At 34.0% G+C, this 22,978-nt stretch overlaps 3 protein-coding genes across 5 annotated transcripts in view; 1 reads left to right on the forward strand and 2 right to left on the reverse strand.

Annotated features, from left to right (window-relative positions):
• The window catches only part of LOC117155847 (uncharacterized), a 149,215-nt gene continuing 126,237 nt past the window's right edge, over nt 1–22,978 (forward strand). Inside the window, exon 1 of the mRNA XM_076620675.1 lies at nt 1–422. The gene's annotated coding sequence lies outside the window, so the exon portion shown is untranslated. The remainder of the gene's footprint in view (nt 423–22,978) is intronic.
• Nucleotides 15,662–17,570, reverse strand: LOC143302383 (uncharacterized). The gene has a single exon (XM_076620792.1). It carries the CDS (start codon nt 17,565–17,567, stop codon nt 16,707–16,709), a length of 861 nt encoding a protein of 286 aa, XP_076476907.1. The 5' UTR covers nt 17,568–17,570; the 3' UTR covers nt 15,662–16,706.
• Nucleotides 18,063–22,930, reverse strand: Xport-A (exit protein of rhodopsin and TRP A). Of its 3 annotated transcripts, none has more exons than XM_033332292.2 (2): nt 22,790–22,930; nt 18,063–18,356 (listed from the first exon to the last, which is right to left on the reverse strand). In XM_033332292.2, exon 2 carries the CDS (start codon nt 18,334–18,336, stop codon nt 18,064–18,066), a length of 273 nt encoding a protein of 90 aa, XP_033188183.2. In that variant the 5' UTR covers nt 18,337–18,356; nt 22,790–22,930; the 3' UTR covers nt 18,063. The 3 variants fall into 3 exon arrangements, with proteins under 3 accessions (XP_033188183.2, XP_076476908.1, XP_076476909.1); XM_076620793.1 differs by having other exon boundaries at nt 18,063–18,362; nt 22,790–22,929; XM_076620794.1 differs by having other exon boundaries at nt 18,063–18,362; nt 22,754–22,922.

Here is a 22,978-nt window from a genome sequence, read left to right on the forward strand (position 1 = left end):
CGTACTACCTGCAAGACGATTGGTCAGTTCAGAGACAGGTCAAACGGCAACACATCGGTTAGTTAGTGTTTCTGTCACATTCATCTCTACGTTTGGAAGCGTAGTCGAAGTTGTCGTTGAGATCGCGTTTCGAATTTATCTGAGGTCTGTACCGAGCCACGTGAACGAAACAAGCGCGCGGTTTCGTGTCTTTGAAAGCGTGTGCGAGTGGCGAGGGACGACCGATCGAGGGAACGGTGAATTCCTGCGTGCTTTTAGCCGCGAGCTTTTCAAACAGTGGAAATTATGCGCCGCGGTGACGCGAGTGTACCGGAGTGTTTTGACACGAGCGTGGTGCGGTGATTTCTGTGAAACGTCGCGTTCGATGAATGAAGAAGACGCTGTTACGCACGGGAAATAACGCGGGAAGAACGAACGTCGAGGTGAGTGCCACTGTTTTTCTACAACGATCCCGCGAATTTGAGGTTAGGTTAGGGCTGTACGTGACTGTCCCTCATAGATATTACCTTACGGTGGGCTGGAGTGTGCTGCGTGTTCGCCCACGAACAATACGCTCCTTTGAAGGGTTCAGGCATCCGAATCCAGTCGGGGCCTCAAAAATGGTTCTTTTCACTTCTAAACGATGCGTGCCGGCGCATGTCTCTCTTCCTCCCTGGCCCCCCTTTCTAGAATGTGAACCTCTCCGGGATCCTGCTGTGTTTCTACTATAGTCCTCTGCAACAGGTAGTGATGGGCCAATATTTCCGCGCGCGCTCTCCCTCGCAGGTTTGCTTCGTTTCTGTTATCGCGAGACTTCGCGTCACGTTTCTTTCTCCTGATAAATATGTATGAAATTTTTCAAGTACTTCAATCGAATACTTTATCGATCTTTTCGTCGTGTCGATATTCTACGTCTGTAAGATGCTTTGGATGTTGGACGTTCGATCATTCAAAATGTTCTGTGATACATATATATATCGTCTAATAGAAACTTCTTTTCTTGTTAGAGATCATATAGAACTATTCAGTCCATTATTTTGTCATGTAACTCTGCACGTAGGAGAAACTTTATGTTATTATTCGTTCATTTCTAACGTACATACATCAAACAAGTTTTCGTCTACATATACCAGATTCATATCAGATTCACGTCAGATTCACATGGATCTATTTATTCAAATATTTCGTAATACATCTTTTCGTTTCATACAAATTTCATATCTGCATTCATTATTTCATATCTTCTATAAATCAAATGTCCTAGTTCGTATATCTTGTGACATATTTTTCTGCCCAGTGAGAATGTCATATTATACAGGAATACATACATGTGTAATATGTATATAATATTTCATATTTCATTTGGTCGGTAGTTTTAATATCCCTGTTCATATAGTTGTATTAAAATCACGTTTACATCAGATTTATATAGCGCCATATTTAATTTTCCATCTAGGGAAGAAATATTTTTAGAAGTTTCGTAATAAGTTCGTTTCTCATGATTTGTATTTTTCTTTCGGAACAGTTCGGTTGGAGCGTTTGTATCGCGTATCCCCAGCGTTTTAAATTATTTCGTGCCTGTCGTTGATGCATATTTGTGCTAGACTTTCGAATAATTTAGACTCGTAGGAAATGTCTAGTGACATCCGTCTGAAACGTGCTCCGTAAATATTAAAAGGGGTACCGTTGCATTCATACGTGCTCGATTTTCGGTGTGCAATTTGACCCGCATTACACGTTATGCGCTTTTACGTAACGTGTGTAGATTTTGTAATCGAATGCCTATCACGTCGATATTCCACACTTTGAAAAGAATCCGTTTGGGAATAACACGTGTACGTTCGGTCGTGAATAACACGTGTAAATTCATTTACGTTCGAATTGATTTTACAACGATATTTCCACTGTATTTTATTTGTAGTTTACTATCATCTCTTAATGTAACGATATTGTAGTGAAAGTGTAGCGATTATTGCACTTATCATTTTTGGAGCATCCTGTACTTCCTTCTCCAAGCGATATCACGGAAATGTACATGAATGAAATAAGATAAGATACACTTGCATCTCTAAAAACCATAGATTAAAGTTGTAGAGTGAGAAGAATAAAAATTTCTTTTATGACGATATGAACCTATTATTACTCTGAAGAATTTGTTATAGAAAAATTTTAATTCAGCTGTAACTTTTATCGTTGTATCTCTTGAGAGATTATCGTTAATTTTAAATTATAATTAAAATTTCTTCGCGTTATTACACAATATGAAAATTTTCGTTACTTTTTGTATATACTTATTTGCTCTTCCTTATTGTAGAAATAAATTTTATATTATTACACGTACAGCTCTAACTAGCAAAAATAAGCATTGGTAAATTTAGACATCGTATAAATCGCCTAAATATTCAATGCTAATTTTTCTCCCCTATTTGAAATGCAAGAAAATTCCATTCGGAGTTTTACAAGACCTAAATCTTAACGAAAGTGGGTAACTCACGTGCTCGAGCAAGAATATGATCTTTTATTGCGTGTTGCGCGTTTACACTGTGCTGCAGTTATGAATAATTTATAAAATCATTGCAAGTTTATATTCGAGAATTTACATCCTTGAGTTATATGAAAAACAGAAGAAAGCTCTTGTTGGCTCTGTATTTTCACTTTTACTCGCCCTTAAGTATTCTTCAAAGTTTCGTTTGCTACTTAATTTTCAGTCCATACGTTCCCTAAAGGAACATCTTGTTTTACATTTATGTCGGGAGAAAGGGTATTTATGCTGATTACATGGAAATACAGCTTGCACGTACTTTGGTTTTCGTTCGTCAGTAAAGAGTCGAGTATAAACTCGACAGGATTTCGTATAGTTATGCGAAAATGTAATAAAATGCTGAGAACTATTTTTTTATTGTATAGAACGAATCGCGTAGAGCCATTTGGTTATACAGTGGCGTGTATAAATTTCTGCTCAGTTAGGCTTTCCATTATATATTTTAAAAACGATACATAACAGATTTTTATCAACATGGTATAACTCATGAACACGCCTTACTTTACTTGTAAAATTGGAAAACCAGGATATTCAAAAGTTTCCTGTGTCATTTTATTTTATAGATGTCTATACATTACTTACGTGATAATGTAACAGTTTTAGTATGACTCGGGTCGTAAATCATTATTAATATTTTGTAGTTATGCGTTTTGCAATGATAAAGTCAGAAAGCTTTTTATTTCATCCTTATTTATGATTTGAAAAATGCTATGATGCTTGAATGCTCCAGCTTATTTATGTAATGTTTCAACTTCATATATATTTAACTGAATTTAAATCCGCCGATTCTATTGACTAAATTGAAACTTTTACTCTGTTTAAAGATAACCATTGTCAAACTAAAACTATGTACTTTAAAGTATGTTTCATCTGAAATGCGTAGTTTCTGGTTGTTTTTAAAGATAGAGGAAGAAAATTATTTTTCATTTTTCACTTGTATTTAGTTAAAGGAAATAGACGATATAAGAGATAATATGATAGAGCAGTATTTTAGAATGTTTGTACAAAATCATGTATATGTTTATATTTATTATCTTAAACTTATTATTTCACTTGTATCGTATTAACTTATAATTTGTAAGGGATCGCAGCGACTCTTTATATTTATATCTGTCTCCATCGTGTCTCAATTAAACATAAGCTAAATTCTAGAAATTAATCACAAGTCTTTCAGATATCTTTTGGAATACATAGCAAAAAATCTGTCTGGCTGGAAACTTCTGCACGTCACTTACAAACAGTTGCGCGCATTTGGGTCGCGTATAAATGATTAAAAAAAAAGAAACTGTCGCAAATTTAGAAAAAAATAGATTGCAGTGGACTCGTGGAATGTTTTTTTCGAAACGTGGTTGGTCAATGCATCGAACCATAAACACGACCAATGATATGAAGAAGAATGCAATCACGCTTCTGTGAAATATCGCAAGAAAAGCAAGCAGGAATTTCATGACTATAGATCTTATACTATACTATATAGACTCATTGCAGAATGTAAGTGTTAGTGATCGCAGAAACACGAGCAACAGGTTGCCAGTCGAACTTTCAAAGGATCCAGTTTTGATGTAATTAACCATAGGAGATTGTACTATGCGCGTATAGATCCATTCTGTTTCGTTACGATCTTCCGCAAATTTTACGAGACGATCGTTGATCGTTTGGTTTCATTACGATGTTCCGCAAATTTTACGAGACGATCGTTGATTGTTCGGTTTCATTACGGTCTTCCGCAAATTTTACGAGACGATCATTGTCCCGTTTCGATCGATTTTCAATTGCATGGAAGCGAGGCCTTGAATTACGTGAATGATAGTGTGTTCGTCGCTTGAAATTATTCGGATGTGGAAGATTAGTTTAATCGAGTTGATCATTAGTTAATGGTTGATCATTTTATGGTTTGAAAAGTAGTTTTGTACCATTATTTCTGGTGACCTTAACGGGTATTATGAAGAAGAGAATTATATATAAGTTAGGAAAAAGATACTCATGCTATTTATTGTTAATAAGAAACGTCAGATTTGTAGTAATTATATAGTATTATTTTGCCAGTGATACAAATTAGTGGAAAATTAATGATTAGAAGTAGCAGTTGCTACGTTCTTGTGAAATTTGCCGGCTGTTAATTTCAATTTTGTTAAAAAACTTTGCCTTATTTGCAAACTCGCACGTGTTTTATTATTTATTATATACATTTGCTCTTTATACATGCATCTTTGCTGTTTGTATTAATATCGGAGACTTTTTTATCGATTTAGAAGAATTTTTATTTAATAATAGATATTTAGAAATTAAGAAAAAGTTAAAAATGCAACGATGACGAATATGTGATTTTAAAGATACATCAACGTAGAATTTAAGGACTTGTTATTTAAAAAAATCGGTTTTCTGTGCATTCACCACTTATACATTTCACTGTTCGCAATATTACGAGTCTTATGATTTATAGGAGAGGAAACCATGTTAAATCTAAGAGAATACGGCTATATCAATGAAAAATTCAACACAGTACTCGAAGCTAAGCTGGACATTATGATTCACTCGTACATACATTTATTCAGGTTTGATGAAAGAAGGATATTCATTTTGCTTGACAATGGCACCAATGCTCGTGACTTTTACCGGATGTACAAATAGATGATTGACCGTGTCTGGCGTAACACGAACAGTTCCACAGCAGAAATTTCTTTCAAATCTGTTTCAAATCTGCTACAGAATGAACAATTTCGATATGCTGTTTCGTTTCGCAGTTACGCGCTGCGATTCGATACGTTCCGGATATTCATAGAGCATACTTTAATTTACCTACTGATTGTGCAATGCTAGAAATACTTAAATATTTAAGTGTACCTGAATATACTATAAATGCTTAATTTTAACATTTTGCTTTGATAGATGTCAGATTATATTTCAAGTATTTAACATTTTGTTTGATAGCGATACACATATGTGACGCTTTAAGATCAATTTAGTTTTATTTTATTAGCTTAGTTTTTATTTTAAATGAGTAGATATATACATACGTAAATAATGTGCTTGGTTAAGAAAGAAGGAACAAACCTGAGACGATTATTATTTACAATAAGAACATATTTTATTATTAGATATAGTGTAAGAACAGGTAAATATAGCGTAGTATAAATATTGTATAGGTAAAAATATAGTAATATAGTGTAAAGATAAAACAGATAAAACTAATCTGTGATGAACGGGTTGTTCCAATTCACTGTAACAAACATGATAGTGCTATGATAGACACTATACATAATCATTCTCACATTTTGCATAAAAATTATCAATATTAATCCTTGTAAAAGTGCCTGTATATGTTATGTTAGTGATAGATTATTACACAATAAATGCCGCTTTCTTATTTTCTTATTTCAAACATTTTAAAATCGTAAAACATTCCACAATTGCCTTAGTTCGCGCGTTATTTAAAATAACAAATACACCAGATTTTTAAAAATCTAGGATAAATAAATTTACGTAATTGTAAAGATAAGGATTTACGAGGTCTAAAATTAAGGAATTGCCATAATTCGTTGAAATATAGGGCACAATTATAATCTTTACAACGATCACACGTTTCTCCCGTTATCGTTGCATTTTATATATTATTTATTATATTTGTTTAACGAGTTCGAACAGATTATAACTAAATATACATGAACTTTCGAATTTATAGTCAGACAAACACAGTACTAACGGTATATGATCACAAATATTGTCACAAATCTCATACTCACTGTTTCCTTGATGGAGGAATTCAGGCGTAAAAGAGTTCAGTCGTTCGGTCTTCAAATAGTCTTATCGGATCACCAAATTCCTACTTTTTTGTTCATCGTGTTATAACGAAATATACAATATTTTCTCTCGAATGATTTAAGTGGAGCATAAAATCTTATACATATACATTATCTACTTAAGTTCTGGCAAGAACGGGTAGTAAATTATGGATATTATTGATTATTTTGTACAAAAAGGAATATCCAACTGCCAGTCTTTTTACATACAACGAAGTAACCATTATTGATTTATATGATCATAAAATGATATCGATTGAGAATTTAATTTCTATATTGCGAGTCTTAAGAATTTGTCACGCTTTCTCTAAAACTTGCTTACATATGATACCTGAGTAGATAAGTGTGTTTTTTTCTACCAGTAGAATTCTATAGTACAGTGTAGCAGAGTAGAATCTCGATTTATTTGAAGATTAGAATTAAAACGGAACGATCGATTTATTTTAATGTATTATGGGTAATTAGACTTGTTTTAAGCTACGAATTCAAATATTAATATTAATAGTAAGCAGTAGCATAATCAACAAAAAACATATTTTTTCAAAAATTGTACATTTTTGTGAAATTTAAATCCTTCCTTAATGTATTGTAGTATAGTGGATCCTCGATTATTACGAGACGATTGATTATTGGGAAATTATTACTGTCGACATATTATCGATCGATAATCGAATTAACAGAAAATTTTTTTCATAAAAAAAAGTTGAGCGTCGAAAATGGAAACTCGGGGAAATTATTGTTTACATTTTCGTTGAAAAGTTTTTCTTCCTGTTTAATATTAACATTTACAAGATAGTTCCAGACAAATATAATCCTTTTCCTTCTTCCAATTCATTATTTACAATCATATCAACATCTATATTTAGCAGTTTACTTGGAGAATTACAATACTTTGAACAGATTGCTTTTCTAGAGATGCTTTTTTGAAAGTTTTAGCGATTATAACGTTTGATTGAATCTCTCAAAGTTATCCTTACTGAAAAGAAAGCAATATAAGAACGAAGACGTAAAAATATAAAAATTCGTATATTCAAACTGCATTTTCTACGAGTAGTTCAGATGATAAATCTTCTGTAATGTATTGGGCTGGCAACTAAGTGATTGCGGATTTTGTCCACCTGATGACAAAATCCGTAATCACTTAGTTGCCAATCCAATATCATTCACGCGTTAGATCCAATTACAAAAGAGAAGAAAAATATGCTCGGGACGAAGCAACGACAAAAAGAAAGTGAGAAGGTTTTCTCTGCCAGCGATCTAGTTAATTAGTATGTCGTGTTTCATGGATCATTTGCATAATTTCCGCAATGACTATGAATGAGACGCGGGATATCTTTTCGAGTGCTCTGTCAACCTTGAAACGTCGATTATTAATATCGCACTTGTTTCCTTCATTTTCATTCCGAAACTGTCAAATCGTGAAAGTTACTTCAGCGAGTTATACGCGGTTGAAAACGAAGGAAAGAAAGTTGCAGTTGTTACGACGCGTGCTTTAAAACCGTGTGTACGTACATACGTACGCATTTTCGTACGCAACTTGAGTAACGACGATATTAAAATTCGCGTATCGAAAGAGAAATCCATTCGGCGCGGTGAACGCTCTTTTGTTGCATAGGAATGGAATGCCTGTTATGTTTCGGTTTAAAGCGAACATTATGTTGAGAAGTACACTCGAGAATTGAAGTGTGCAATTAGGAAGAGAAACTAATGCACTGAAACAGTTTCTATCAGTTGCGTCTAACGTCTACTGTGGTCTCCGTCGAATTTTTACGTTTACTTACTCAGTCAAGTGGGAACGAATTTAGTCTTATAATTGGGCAATGAGAATTGTTTTAATGGAAGAAGAGAAAGTGACAGGGGAAAAAGGAACACATAGTAATAAAGAGATTGAAAGGTGAAGTTTATCTCTTCAAGCGGACGCAATTAATGTAGATATTTTCTCTTTAGATTGAAGTATCGTTACGTGCTTTAAATTGCAGTTGTGAAAAATTTCAAAAATTGCGTCTTTGATCGTAAAAAATGCCAAATATAAAATGTAAAATATTGAGAATATTAAGATACAAAGTGTAATATATAAATATAATTCTATGATTGTACGAGCTTTTGGTTGAAAGATGGGTCAGTTAACGCATTACATAAGAAAGAAATTCTACCTAGTTGTATAAAATAATAATTATGCAGGAAAATGATTATTTTAGTGACACGAAGTTATTTCATCTCGCGCTAACCGAACAACTGACAATTTGCGTAACAAATTATCCTTTTTAACCAACACATACATTATTAAAACGATCAATATTCATTCTTTCGTCAGGTGGAAAGTGCTGTTAGAATTTACAATACATGTACCAATTATATCGTTATATGCTTCCTGCTGTGACTCGAGTAATTACTCGAAGACGTGAGACAAATAGAAAAACGATTGATCGGGATCAAAGCATGCGGGAAGCGATCGCGAGAAATCGTCGTTGCTCGTAACGAGGCCATTGCCGGTGTATTTTCTCAGTTATCTAGGAAACGGTTTCGTCCGTTCATGGCAAGTTTTTTTCATCTTTCCGTTGCTGCGGTGTGCGCTACATAACAAACTCGACGAGACAACTAAGTTGAGCGCGATCGTTTTACAGAAATCGTTTTCCAGGCTACGGATGGCTCCAGCTATTTTCCGTGTGCGAACGGTAAGCCTGAAATTAAACGTGTTATACCGTAAATATAAATTGCTATGAAAAAGTCGAATAAGCAAGTAGATACATAAATCAGTCGAATAATTCATAATTCTTTATTCGGAATCGATTTCACAAATGACCAACCGGAAAATCATTGTGAAATTAAACTTTGCAAATAGAATAAAAATGTATAAGTAGAGTGCAGCTTTATTTCCACGGTGAAGCATAATGGATTTATCATTTATGATTGGTCCAGGTCGTATTTCTTACTTCTCAACGTACATGTTCCGGTAAGAAATAGTTTGAGGCTACAGACACGCATTTCCTGCACCTGTCCTATATGTAACACGTTGACCATGGACATGGATAGGTACGTAAAGTGATGTACACACGTGCATGCATTGCTGGCCGTCTTGCATAATTGCGAAGCAATACAGTGCGATTTTTCGCACTTGGTCATTTTGCCTTATATCGCACTATGGATTACATTTCGTTTTCTTCCTTCTCGTTGGTTTTTTCTACTAGCGCCAGTGAAACGTTATTGGTGTATCGCGCATGATTTTCAATGTAAATTGATACTTAGGGAAACGTATGAGCTTTATCGTGTCATTATGCCATGATAGCGTGCATCTTGGAAATGCACGTTGTCCGTTAATGTCCAGGTTTTGTTTTTACCTTTCAAATATACCTACCGTACAAGTATATACTAAACTTCGAATCACTTTTCGGTCTTGAAATATTTTATTGGCTAACGTTTGAAACGTTCTATTAGAGAGGCAAAGAAATATCGTATCGTACATGTATTTTCAACATGACACGGCTTGAACAAAATTTTCGGAAGAAGCGAAAAGTTGTTTGGAATCTTAAAGGAATTATTTATTTAAACGCGTAAGATTAGCGAAAAAGTAGATTCTAAAGGACAATGGCCAAATATTATTCTTGTAACTTTTCATTTTTATATTTGAAATTCTTCTTCAACGATCTTGACGTTCTAATTTTAATTCTTCTGGCAATTCTTTGAATTATTTTGTATCGTGACACTTTCAAAATACGCGTGTAAAGTAGCATGAGAAATGCGTGCTTTACCTTGCTGCATTCTTTGGTTCATTTTCGATCGAATCGATACTATCGTTAGGAAATTTCTTAAACTTGAGGAAAATATCAATATTCAAGTATGATTTCGAGTTGTATGCTAATGATTTTTTTTCGATACTAAAATCCTTTCTCTAATTGAAATCAAAGCGAGAGTGGAAAAAAATTTCATGGAACCATAATTGAAACAAAAATTATAAAGTTCGCGAACGATAACATTCTTCGCGAAGGAATATACTTCAACTGATTCTTGTAAGAATGTAGAGAAAACTAGGGATGGATATCGTATTTCAGAATTAACAATTTTTTTTTCTCTGGTTATTATACGTTTAAGGAATTTCTTTGTTGCAACAGGGAAAGGTAAATATCTGTCATTGTTAAAAAAGTAGTATTGTTTCAATGCTCGCATAAATTGTCTGCTCTTTTTGTAATTGGGTTAGTATAACGTGTGACGGCCAGGCAACTGTTGCAACTGTAGATACTAAAATACTTGAAAAATAAAAATAAATCGTATTTAGGACGTAAAATGAAAAAATATATATAAGTAGTATAAATTTGGAATTTTATCAAAAATTCTGCTTATCTCAATATATTTAAATCAATACTTTTTTTTTTGTTTGAGTATTCTAAAACTCGTGTGATTCGTCTTCATTGCAGTATCTCTATGTTTCTTATTTATCTTTCCATTATATTTTTTTCTCTTTTTTTTTTGTAGTTCTTTCCTTCATATGACAGATGGAAATCAATAGCCCAATTTACGTGGAAAAACAATCCGCACTTGTTATTGTTGCCACACTTGCTGCAGTACTATAAGAACGTAAAATATTGGTAAAGGTACCATAGGTGTATCATAGAGAAATTGAAAGAGAGAGAAAGAATTATGTTTACTCAAGTGAACATAATTCGAATTTTGTCACCTAACAGTAATAACAAATAATAATAAATTGCCACTCATATATCAAACGACTATAAATTTATAAAAAGTATACATATATTTGGTATAAACCATTTGTTTGTCATTTAAAAACTCAATTGTACAAAACACGACGTTTAGCTCATGTGACATCACAAATTATTATAATATTTGGTGGTTTATGTAAAATTGCATTTTCCGATTATTTCATTGAAAATATTTATTTAGTTATAGTTCAGTTTCGTCTTTACTCAACTCACTTTTAACTTAACAATATATTAAAAGTGATGTTTCCAAGTGCATTTCCATAAAGGTAAAAAAGTTACATCGATATGCTGCACACGTTCACGGACGTTACCTCTTTTAGCCACACTCGTCGCTGTTTGCATTCGAATGTAAATTAGTTTGACTAATGCCTCGATGGAACGTCTTGAAACCTTTATCAAAGTCATTCGTGATTTATCGGTCATTCCTTATTTATCTCGTAAAAAGAGGAACGATCATTCTTGACAAATATGTATCGAGATACAGAATTATTACATCTACTGCAAATTTAAAAATGTACAATCGTTGTTTACTATAATAAAATAAACCTTCGATATCGTGATTCAATTAGGTTCATTGTTTAAAGACACGATAATTAGTTTCGAATTTAGTATCTATATAATCGACCCTGTATACAGAGAGTAGTTGCAGCAATGAAGTGTAATTTCAGAAATAGAAAATAAATAGTATACCTTTTTTTATATCTTTTTACAGCCATAACATAGAACAGAAACAAAAATTAATTTTTTATTTAAAACGAAAGTGTCAAATCAATATTCCATCTCTTTTGGCGATAAATATGTTTTCTAATTACGTTTACGCGCGGCTATTTAAACGCAACGAATAATATTCTTCTTGCATCTAATTATTCTCAACGTCCAGCTGGTTCTACACATCCGAGAAAACATTGTCGAATGTAATTTTACACTCTCATGCGAGTGCATGCAAGTGCGATCACGAACACCTATTCGTTAAAATTCAGGACTTAATTATTTCTTTAAAGGCATCGAATTGCCGATCGTAATCCGACAGAACGAAGTGAGCGATTAAATTGTTCTGGCGTAAAAACAAGGGTTCCATGAATCTCGTAACCCCGTCTTTCAAATTAAAATACGGCAATTTGTAAGCGTGTAATTATCGGTGTTATCGTTGTTTGATTTTAATTGACTTCTAAAGATGATCTGTAAAAATAAAAGTAGCTGTTTAGGCGACCTTCGCGCGGTGAGCCTTTTCTCCGTGGAATAATAATGAGCGAATTTCCTTAATGCATTTGCGTTCACGTCTAGCGCGTCGAGCTATCCGTGCTCTAATTTGCATTAACCGTTGCCTCGGATGCCCGTTAGTAAATCATTAATTTCAATGTCGACTGTGAAACGGTTTCGCCGGAAAATGGAACGTTGCGTTCAACGATGCGAATTTTACGTGGGCTCGTTAATTTGCGCGAAATGAACGCATGGATTAAACGATGTGATCGAGGTATGTAATTGGATCTTGTAATCATTCGTGCTTTTTTCTTTTCTCTTTCTCTTCTCCTTTTTTCAAACATCACGTTTGTTATTTATTACAGCAAGCTGGACGTTTTATCGACATTAGGTACAATGTTCATTATATGTACTATGTATCATGTTCAGGTATACATTACGTAAGATGTATTATATTTGACGATGCGGAATCCTCATTATGGATTTTAATATTAATAAATCTTGTTATTAGGCAGTAAATTCAACTGAAATTTTTAAGCTTTGTAGCGCTGCATTTAAGGATTATCGATAGGCTTTGCTGCTGGAGAAGCGTATTTAAAATCGCACGATCGTGTTTTATATTATCGTGATTGATTGATTACAATTTTGTGCATCAAAGGGATGATAATTATGCGGTAAGCTACGTAAATGCACGTAATTTGTATCTGACCATAATTGAGACTTCAAGTTGCTTACTAGACACTTATAGTTTCAAAGTCACTCCATGGAGATGATGACGTAATATTGAGCTCATTCCGCTAGAAATTTACATTCGATTTCGGGTCGCAGGAATTTATATGAGTCATACATTTCTGAAACAAAATCGCAAGTGATGTATCAATTAAATAGAATAAATTGTTTTTATTGTTTATTTAATTCTTAATGCGTAAATGTCAATACATTCGAGTTGTAAAACGCAAAAACACTATTTAATTATACATGTTTTTGTAAATAATATCAGAACAAGGGCTCCCATAAATTTTGCTACGGTCACCGCATCATATATTTACTATTTTTATTTTATTATTTATTTTAAAGCTTTTTTACTTTTAAATGGGCATAGATTGGACAAAATTAAAGTCTTCTCTTAGAAAACTGGAAAGCTTGTTACAACTTGCTTTCAGTTTCACGCAAATTCCACACTCCTGACAGAGTTAACGAACGAAGATCACAGGAGAAAAACATGATAAGTATATCTACATGAATAATCTAATTTTAATTTTACTTTATGTTATAAGGATGATTTTAATATCACGTAAGTGAAAATGCAAATGTGTAATGATTAAAAAAACAATAACATTATTTTCATGCTATGACAAACAATTCTTTTAGAATTTTAAAAAGCACGATAAAATACATGTTCGTTAAAATGCATATTGCAAAGCAAAGAAGAAAGATAACTTTTGTGAGATAAGATAGACAACGCATCGAATATTAAAACTCCTCTATGAAAATTAGGAAGTTTCTTATAATGTACTCTTTTTGTGTGGTTCAAACGCGAATAATTTACAAGATATCATAAAATCATTATAATACGCGATAACGATATTTATATTTACATAAAATTTAAACTAACATAGAACAATATAACGGAACCACAATAGCCATACCACGACCCATAAAAAATATTTCATAAACGAGCAGAACAATATCATCACTCAGGTCATACAATAATATGCACTGGCATACAGCAGTATGACATTAACCGGTCAACAATATCTTAATGCACGGAAGCACGATAGCTTATCGAGCAAAAGAACTGCAACGAGGCGAACGAACAAGATACAAACGGAAACTTTTCATACATCGCGTTTCGTCGTTGAGATTCGTTTTCTCTGGCGACCGTGAGCTCGCGCATAGTCCATAAATTGCAAATTTCTCTGTACTTTCACATCAACTGCCTAGTTTCGCCTATACGAGACCGCAATTTCAGGGTCAAAGGACATCACTGTGACCTTGATTCTTGAGGCCATCTCGGTCACGAGAGTTTGTTTATAATGGAAAGTATATTAATAGAATTGATATAGTAATCGTGTGACCGCTTTACGGAATCAACTCTTGGTATCTGAATGCGAGAACGACCGATTTGTGATTAATTGTTACGTACACTTTCTAATTAAGTGTAATTATATTAAGAACTTAATGAAAAGCTAAACTTGTTGTGATTCGTTCAATTTTTATACTTCAATTTTGTTCTTTATTTTAACAAACGTGGAAGACTTTTAATATTCTTCAGCATAGAAACGAGAACTTATATTCTATACGTATATCAATATCAAAATTCTTTCATATCGTTAATTTATTAATTTTTTTAAGTAGAGTCTTTAGCGCGATTGATAGGATGCATTTCTTTATGAAATCATTTGGGAAATTGTTTCATGAAATATCAAACTTTAAAGGATTATAAGATGTACACTGTGCCCTATTGTTCGAACGTATCAGAAGACTTGCTTACTTTTGAATTGCAATTAAAGAACTGGATAAATCCTGTATACGAAGGATTAATAAAACAGAGAGTTTCTTTTCAACGATTTTGTTTCTCCTCGTGATCCTTTCTTGCCTCTGTTCCGTGCTCTATGAATTTTATATTGTAAGACGCTTCCGCGAGGAAACCAGGCCAAATCTTACACGATTTATCGTCCCATGCTTTTATAAATTATCAATCTTTTTATACTTACTGCCTATTTAGTCTTCCTCGTTACGGAGGGCAATTAAGTTACCAAAGAAACACCAGTCGTATATTCTTTCTTGTCTCTATAAACGATACGGTTTTTTATTATGTTTTAATTGGTTCATGTTAAGCTGATTATCTTCTCCTTTACGTTCTTCAATTTTCGCTCTTTCTTCAAGCCTTTGAACCCTTCTTTCATACCCTTGATGTATCGTCGACACGAGAAACTCGTAATGAAGCAAACAGTTAACATTGACCCAGATCATCGTGCTTTTTTGTTTCTCCCCGTAATGCTTTGCACATGATTAATCGACGAGGCAGTAGTATATCGTTTATCGCGTTAAAGTTCAGAAAAGGTAACTTCTTTCACGTGCTATGTAGCTTGGAAGTTTGTTCGCAGGAGGATTGCATCAGGTGTACGCTTATAGTGACGGGGCACATTTTGCAACCTCCTGTCGAGTCTTCTTCAGTCGAGCAAAAAGTCAATAGCGTCGACGTATTATGTCTATATTCTTATTTACGAAGCGATTTTTACAGATAGCGGGAAAAATAGTCGGCCACGTCTCATGCCGTGAAATTATTGTTCATCGATGACATTTATTTTAGACCATCGCAGTTTTTGTCAGAGCTAATCCACCGGCAGAATTTGAAAAATTATAATAAAGCTCGATCGAAGATATTAGGCACATCGGTAAAGTAACTGAAGCTGTCAAAATAGAATTCTCAACTGTTTATGTCTTTAATCCTTTGAGTACTTGGTCCATACAAGCAACATGAAAGATGTACGAGCGTATAATGCTTGCAATGGCGAGCATAGAAATAGCAACATTCTGTTTTCGTAACTCGTGTGAAATAAGTAATGTTTATTTTTACATTAATATTATTATGTCGAGAAAAAGAGGGAGAATGAAATATTTGCAACATTCTAACAGATATTCGAAGAAATATATATATATATACCATTTATTTATAATGGTGCTATGGTATAATATACTTTTTAAGTATGTGTTACCTATACCTAAATTAATTTTATTATGTCGTGGATACACATAAAAGAGTAGATGAAAACAAAATCATCGAAGAAACGAGATATTATATAAACAATAATGTAGACGTATACACAATTAATTTTGTACTGTATCATGAAAGAAGTAATTACTTTCATGATATATTTACAAAAAGTTCAAATCATTGGAATAATTCTTTTTTCTACCACATATTATTATTTTAATAAGCACTGAAAGGGTTATTAAACATATATATAACATGTAAATATGTTGTAAACATTAGTATATCTTTGAATGCATCAACTCAAAACTGACGCTTATTTGATATCGAAGATTTGAAGTATACACAGCTTGATGTCGTTCAGTTAGCAAAATTGAAATTTTCAAGCGCAAGCTGTATTCTTTTGAAAGAAATATCTCTAACTTCACGACCATTACAGCTAACTTCGTCGTAAACCATACTATATAATATAATTATCAGAATTGAAATCTCCGCGTCCTTTTTAATGAATTATCTTTTCTCTGTTTTCCTTTTTTTTTTTCTTTTTTTAACGCTGGTATTCGGTACGAGCGTGTCATTGAACCTAATTGCAATACTAGCGAAACTTGGTATATTTCTTCCGAAAGATCACAGTTGATACCCGAAAGCCAGAACTTTAACAATCAAGTTTTTTCCACTATTGATTCGGACGAACAGAATTTATAACTACTACGTGCCTCTTAAATTTATCTACGTTTCAACATTATAAGACTTCAAGGCCATTTGAACGTTTCATCGCAAGACGCTTCATCTTCCAAGCTCAAGGGACAGTATTCATCAGCAGTGACCCTGTCCAAATCCCCTATATCCGCTCTAGGTTTGAAAGGTAGCTCGGAAACCAAAATACCTTCTAGTGGTTCTTTTTCATCCGCGTCCTCCTCGAACTCCCAAAAATCATCATTGGAAACGTGATTGCCGATGACCGACTTAAAATCCTTTTCACTGAACGTGATCGTCTTCACGTTTCGTCTTTTGGGTAATTGCTTCTCGCGTAAAATGTCCCTAGACATGGCCAGCTTCCTGTCGTATTTGATTCTCTTAACCGTGCTCTTAGACACTCGGGAGACTGATCGATGACGATCGTCGTTCTCGCGACGTTCGAGGTCACGGTCGTCGTGATTAATAGGTTGTCGAGAATCCTGTTCATTCTCGGTCGACTTCCTTCTTTCCAGCTCCGATTCCGCGACAGTTCCCAGGAATGCATTTTTATCGGTAGATCCCCCTGCGGCGGCCTCGTTTTCACTGGTGCCACCTGTCACCTGTGGCTCCCCATTCGTTTCCACAGAATCATTTTCTGCAGCTTCGACCGCACGCGCAATCGTTTCGACAGCTTCGAGAATCTCCCGCGATGGCTCCACAGGCGGATCGGGGTGTGGCGTGGTAACCTTGGAATTGGTCTTATCGACCGAGTCAGCTTGTACGTCGGACCTCATTCGCGGATTCTTTCGATACTCTTCCTCCAAGTAGCTCCGGAACTGGTCTCTGAAGTAACTGTCGATCATTTTCCACACGCTGGTGCTGTACCAGGTGAGTATACCAATGAGAAACACGCCGCGAAAGATCAATCCCAGCATGATCACACCCGAGCGTTATTTATTGCTAAATATTGCTCGTGGTAAATCAAACGAATAATAAGAATGCGCATAATTTAACGATTGATATTTTGCTTATTAAAATTTATGAAGGGTCTGTGATAAAATGTCTATGATTATGGTCTACTGTAATGTAAGCGATGGAATACTTTTAGGAAGTTTGAGTAAGAGTACCTTATGACCTAGAGAATCGATACATAGATACTTGATACTGTGGTACAAACAAGGTAAAATAAATATTTCTGTAGCTCTTTGATGTTGAATCATGTTACGTGTTACGTTAATGCGAGCGTACGTCTAGAGTTCATGTTCAGAAAGCAAAGGATAATTTGCAGCGTGTAGTTATAAACGCTGAATTACTCCAAGAAAATGCGTTAGATATATCGATTGTAGTATCGTTAACTTCTCTCTACTATATCAAACTTCGTCCAAGATTTTTTCTCAAATTTTGCGAATAATTTCGCTCAAAAGTTTCCGCTTATTCCGTTTCCCCGAAATAATATTCCTTTAGAATACTTATAGCTTCCTGCATTTTTGGAAATCCCATCGTGACAAAAACTAAAATCGAATTGGCGATTACGAACAGTCGCATCATTTCGAGACCACTGTTAGATCTTAACCATTCGCTGAATCCTTGATTATCCACGTCCTTTTCAACATCGTTTTTCTCATTTTTCTTGTCTTCCGGGCCGTTCATTTCGTTCTGCCGTCCTTTTCCGCCTTTGTTTTCATAATTGCCGCGTTTTTTCATCGCTTCTATGTGGATTGCATCTGAAACTTATAAAATTCCCATTTTTAACAATTGCAGACAAAAATTAGATAGATACACGCTTCCGCTTTTGAAATAGCATTCTATTTTTATCGTACTGTAAATTATTCTTGTTGATTCAAGTTTCACGAGAAATATCACATGGAACACTAATTTTGGACATCACTTTTCTGGAGTACAGTTCCTGCGTATCTATAGTAAGCGCGCCTAAAATACATTGCTTTAGAAGCCGAGGGGTTCACAGTAAAAATGGAATTGTAATGTTTTTAGTTCACTGTTGTGCTCATTCATGTGCTCACTTGGTCTTATTGTATCGACAACTAGGACAGTAAGTTTAACATTTTTAGTGTCTTCATAATTTTCCTTTCTATCGTTTTTGTTCCAAATTGGAATGAAACATTGACGCAATAAAAAAGCAGTAGTCGATTCAATTATTACTGACGTTTTGTTGCATCATTAAAATTAAGAAGCAAATTTATTGAAAATATAAAAAAAAGATATGAACAGAAAAATTCAATTTATTAAATTATTTAATTCCATTCGTGTGTAATTAAAATTTAATTTGACATATCGCTTTAAAGAATTGATTTCGTCATTTCGTGGTTTGAAAATAAATATTAATGAAACACGGTATTCGATTAAGAAATTCTCAATTGATGTACTGACGTGATGTTTATGGAATATGAACCATCATGTGAATAATGAATTACCATGTACGCCAACAGTGTCACGTGTATGAGGATTACGATTAATTTAAATTTGATCAGCTGTGAAATAAATGAATATACAACTCATGTGTTTACTTGAAAACGGAACAAATCTCTTTCAGATAGTCATTGTTTGTAATCAAATTATATCGTACAAGAGCACAAGAAACAAAACACGATTTGTGTTGGCAATTTACTATGGTAGCAAACGTGTTAACCATAATAATACGAATCACAATTGCTCATGATACTTACGTATAATCTTCTATAATATTCTCTCTAATCCTCTACTCTACCTATACGATAGACAATATCTAGTCTACCTTTCTATCTTTCTAATTCCCTCAAAATGACGAAACCAATGAAAATCAGTCGACGATTAATTTCATACTATTCTTTAAATTTAATATACAGGGTGGATGGTAACTGGTGGTACAAGCGGAAAGGGGGTGATTCTACGCGAAAAAAAGAAGTCGAAAATATAGAATAAAAATTTTGTTTAAATTCTTTTTTTTTTAATTTTTCCATCGAGACAACGATCCGTTATTACGAGACGTGATAAAGTGCATGCGTGCCGAGCTAAAATTCAAAGTCGATTTTCTCGAAAACAAAGCCTCAAACGAAAAATCTTTATTCTATATTTTCGACTTCTTTTTTCGCGTAGAATCACCCCCTTTCCGCTTGTACCACCAGTTACCAACCACCCTGTATAATTTAATATCGGAATTCAAGAATCGCAACGATTGTAATCATCTCTTCCTAAAGATGTACCAAATACGTTTCAAATATCACATTAAAGTATTCAACATCGGAATAATTATATTCCCACCATCTTTTCGATTCTACCATAATGGAATTCCTCTAATCGTTGTAAAATTGCGGTATCGCGTCCATGCATTTGACGGCATAATGGTTTCGATGCAGACTAAATGAACTGGATTTGAGTACGCCCATCCGTACTGTTGTCGTCGAAATGTTAGACGATCCACGCGCATTAACTTTCGCATACAGCACTGATAGAGGCAGGATATTTCAGACATTCCGGCACGTACGGAAGAGACGAATGCTCGAGCGAGCGCGCGACGATCGTCATTCGATGTATGCGCGTAATTTACTTGCGTGTGTGTAATGCCGCGTGGAAAATACATATGTATGTATAGCTCTTAAACACGTGCAGGTTTTAGGACAAGCAGTCGAACAACGAAAGCATCCATTTCTGCGCCACGCGTGTTCTTCGCCACTCGAGAAAGCAATCTACGGTGGCTACAAAAAGTACTGGCACACGTCCTTATTTTCCAATGAAACGTTTTTTTAATCCGGTCCTACGCTTCATTTTCATAATTTCAAATTTTTGTAGTCATATACGGGGATACTATTAAACGATACTAAATTTAATTGTATTTAGCTTTAATTAATTGGTGCTCAAATGCAATAGAATGGTCTGACAACACTCTTTTTTTTTATACATAATTCATTCTTCGTTTTTTAGATTAGACTCAAACTTAGGCTGTTTGGTACTTTTTTGTATTTTTATAAAGTAGAAAGTATTTTGTAAGTTTGGAGAAGTTTCCTTATATAGAGAGATGTTTAAACAGAGCACATTTCCTATTACAATTGTTAATTCGTGTAGCAAATCGTGTTTCTTAAAACATTGAACATTATCGTTATAATACACTAACTCCATTAGTAGTTACAGAAATGAGTAAATACAATTTTGTATTGTGGTTTTTCTTTATTAAGGATGAGATGAATCATTTCAAAGAAGTTGGATTATTTTATCAAATTGTTGTTTACAATTAATTGAGATTTGATAATAGAGCTGAGAAGCTTTTAAGAAACTTCTGATATTGTTTCAAGGAAGAAAAAACAAAATTTTTACAAAAAGAATGTCGATGTGTTTAAATACTTATCTGCGGCAGTATACGTGTAAACGATTAGAATATATTATAAATCATCTGCGAACCTGTTCCCATAAAGTGTTTAAAAAAGTAATCAGTAAATAATGTCAAAATTTTATAGAAAATTTCAAGAGTAATATGATTTCAAAATTAGCATAGGCACACAGGAACAAGTGTTGAAAATTGTATTATGACGTTGGTGTGAAATGTCGGTATAGTATTGGTTAAAACAGAATTCCCACACTTTATCACGGCCTTGTTTCTTCTCTAAAACTTGGACTTCTCTATTGAGCTTCTAATTACCGAAGTTTGCTCTTTCATTATTTCTGTTGAAACTTGCATAATGTATGGCAAAAGTTGGACTGCCGCTGGCAAAAATAGATAGTTGTTAACTAGGAGACAATTATAAGACTTCATCGGTACAATACTATGTCTATCGTTCGTTTCTTGTCTTCTTTTATCCCTTATAGACCTTTACATCTTTGTATCGATCGCTTTGCTAGAATTTAATGTTACATAATTTGCAAGAACATTTTTGCTTCCAAGGTGATATAACTAAGACACAGTAATTTTCCATCAAATGCTAACGACTGGTTCTAATCATAATGACACATTTCTTTATCCAATGGAAGATCTATTATAAAATAGAATAAGAGGTTTTATTTTTGTAATCTTTAATTTATATTTTTTACAAAACTATCAGAAATTTTCTCGCCGTGCTTTGAAAAATGTCTGAACATTGATCTGATACCATAGATGCTAAAATAGAAATAAATTGTTTCGCTAAAAGTTGAAAAATCGTGATTACTTGAACGACTGACCAATGTTGTCGTTCTATCTTATCTGTAAAATTATTTTTAACTCCTTTAATTCCTTTCTGCCTGTTCAAATGATATTTAAGGTTTTACGAAACTCGTAGTAAACGAAATATCGTAGGCCAGTGCGAGTTCAATCCCCGAAATTGCATCGCAACTAGATCAGCATATTGTAATTGTCTCATGAATAAATATAAGCTTGTTTTCGTATAAGTAGGATGGCAAGTGCAGGCCGATAAATTTTTCCTCCATGGGTTTAAAACTGGTTCGTCCCTTCCTTGCTCCGTTTAAACGTGATTTAAAGTTGCCCTCCGAAAGTTAGCGTTGATGCGTTGCATAAATGAACAATCTCTCGAATGGCATCTTTTAAGATTGTATATTTAAAAAGTGACTTAATCTAATAAGACTTTTATCCATGTTATCTGTCTCTTTTCCACGTGCAACCGACTAAAAATATACTTATCTGTCTGTGATAGATAACAATATATATTTTTTTTTATGTAAGTGTTTATTTTTTATTGGTAAGAATAGAAGAATTCAGTAGATAATTTCAAATAAACTACGAAGAAAAATTCAATAAAGAAATTGTAGCCAACTCCATTCTGTAGCAGTATAATAGAAGAAATTTTGCGTACAATATTCAGTCTCTCAAATTATGATTCAAATTAAAATTACTATTTATTCCCTTCACCCATCTTTCACTCCATAGATTCGTGTTATATTTATTTATCTCATCATTACATCACTCTATTAACGGTATCCTACCTCAATCATTAACCATAAATCACGAAATTTATCATATGACAAGAATGGAAACATTGGAGATACATAGCTGGTGAGTTGGCATCGCGAACACGATATTTTACAGTTGGACGATCATCCTTCACCGCGTGTATTTTTTTTTTTTTTCATTCCCGCTCTTTTCCGATTCAATGTAAAAGTTGGACATGCTTTATGAAGTCCACCGAAACTAAATTACCTGAACGCGAGAGGTTTTGATCGCGTGAGAACTCACCGCGATAAATCAGCTTCCTGTCGATCACCGAGCAAAGGTCAGTGAATCACACGATTCGACGTTGAATTTTCACGCAACTTTTCTGCTCGCTGGATTTTCGTGTCGTGGCACATGGAAAGACCGTCGCCAACTGGTTGCCAGTTTTTCTCTTCTATATCGTTGTGGATCGTGTTCATAAGGCTTCTTCAG

Source organism: Bombus vancouverensis, chromosome 8, assembly GCF_051014615.1.
Source record: "Bombus vancouverensis nearcticus chromosome 8, iyBomVanc1_principal, whole genome shotgun sequence".
Lineage (NCBI taxonomy): Eukaryota > Metazoa > Arthropoda > Insecta > Hymenoptera > Apidae > Bombus > Bombus vancouverensis.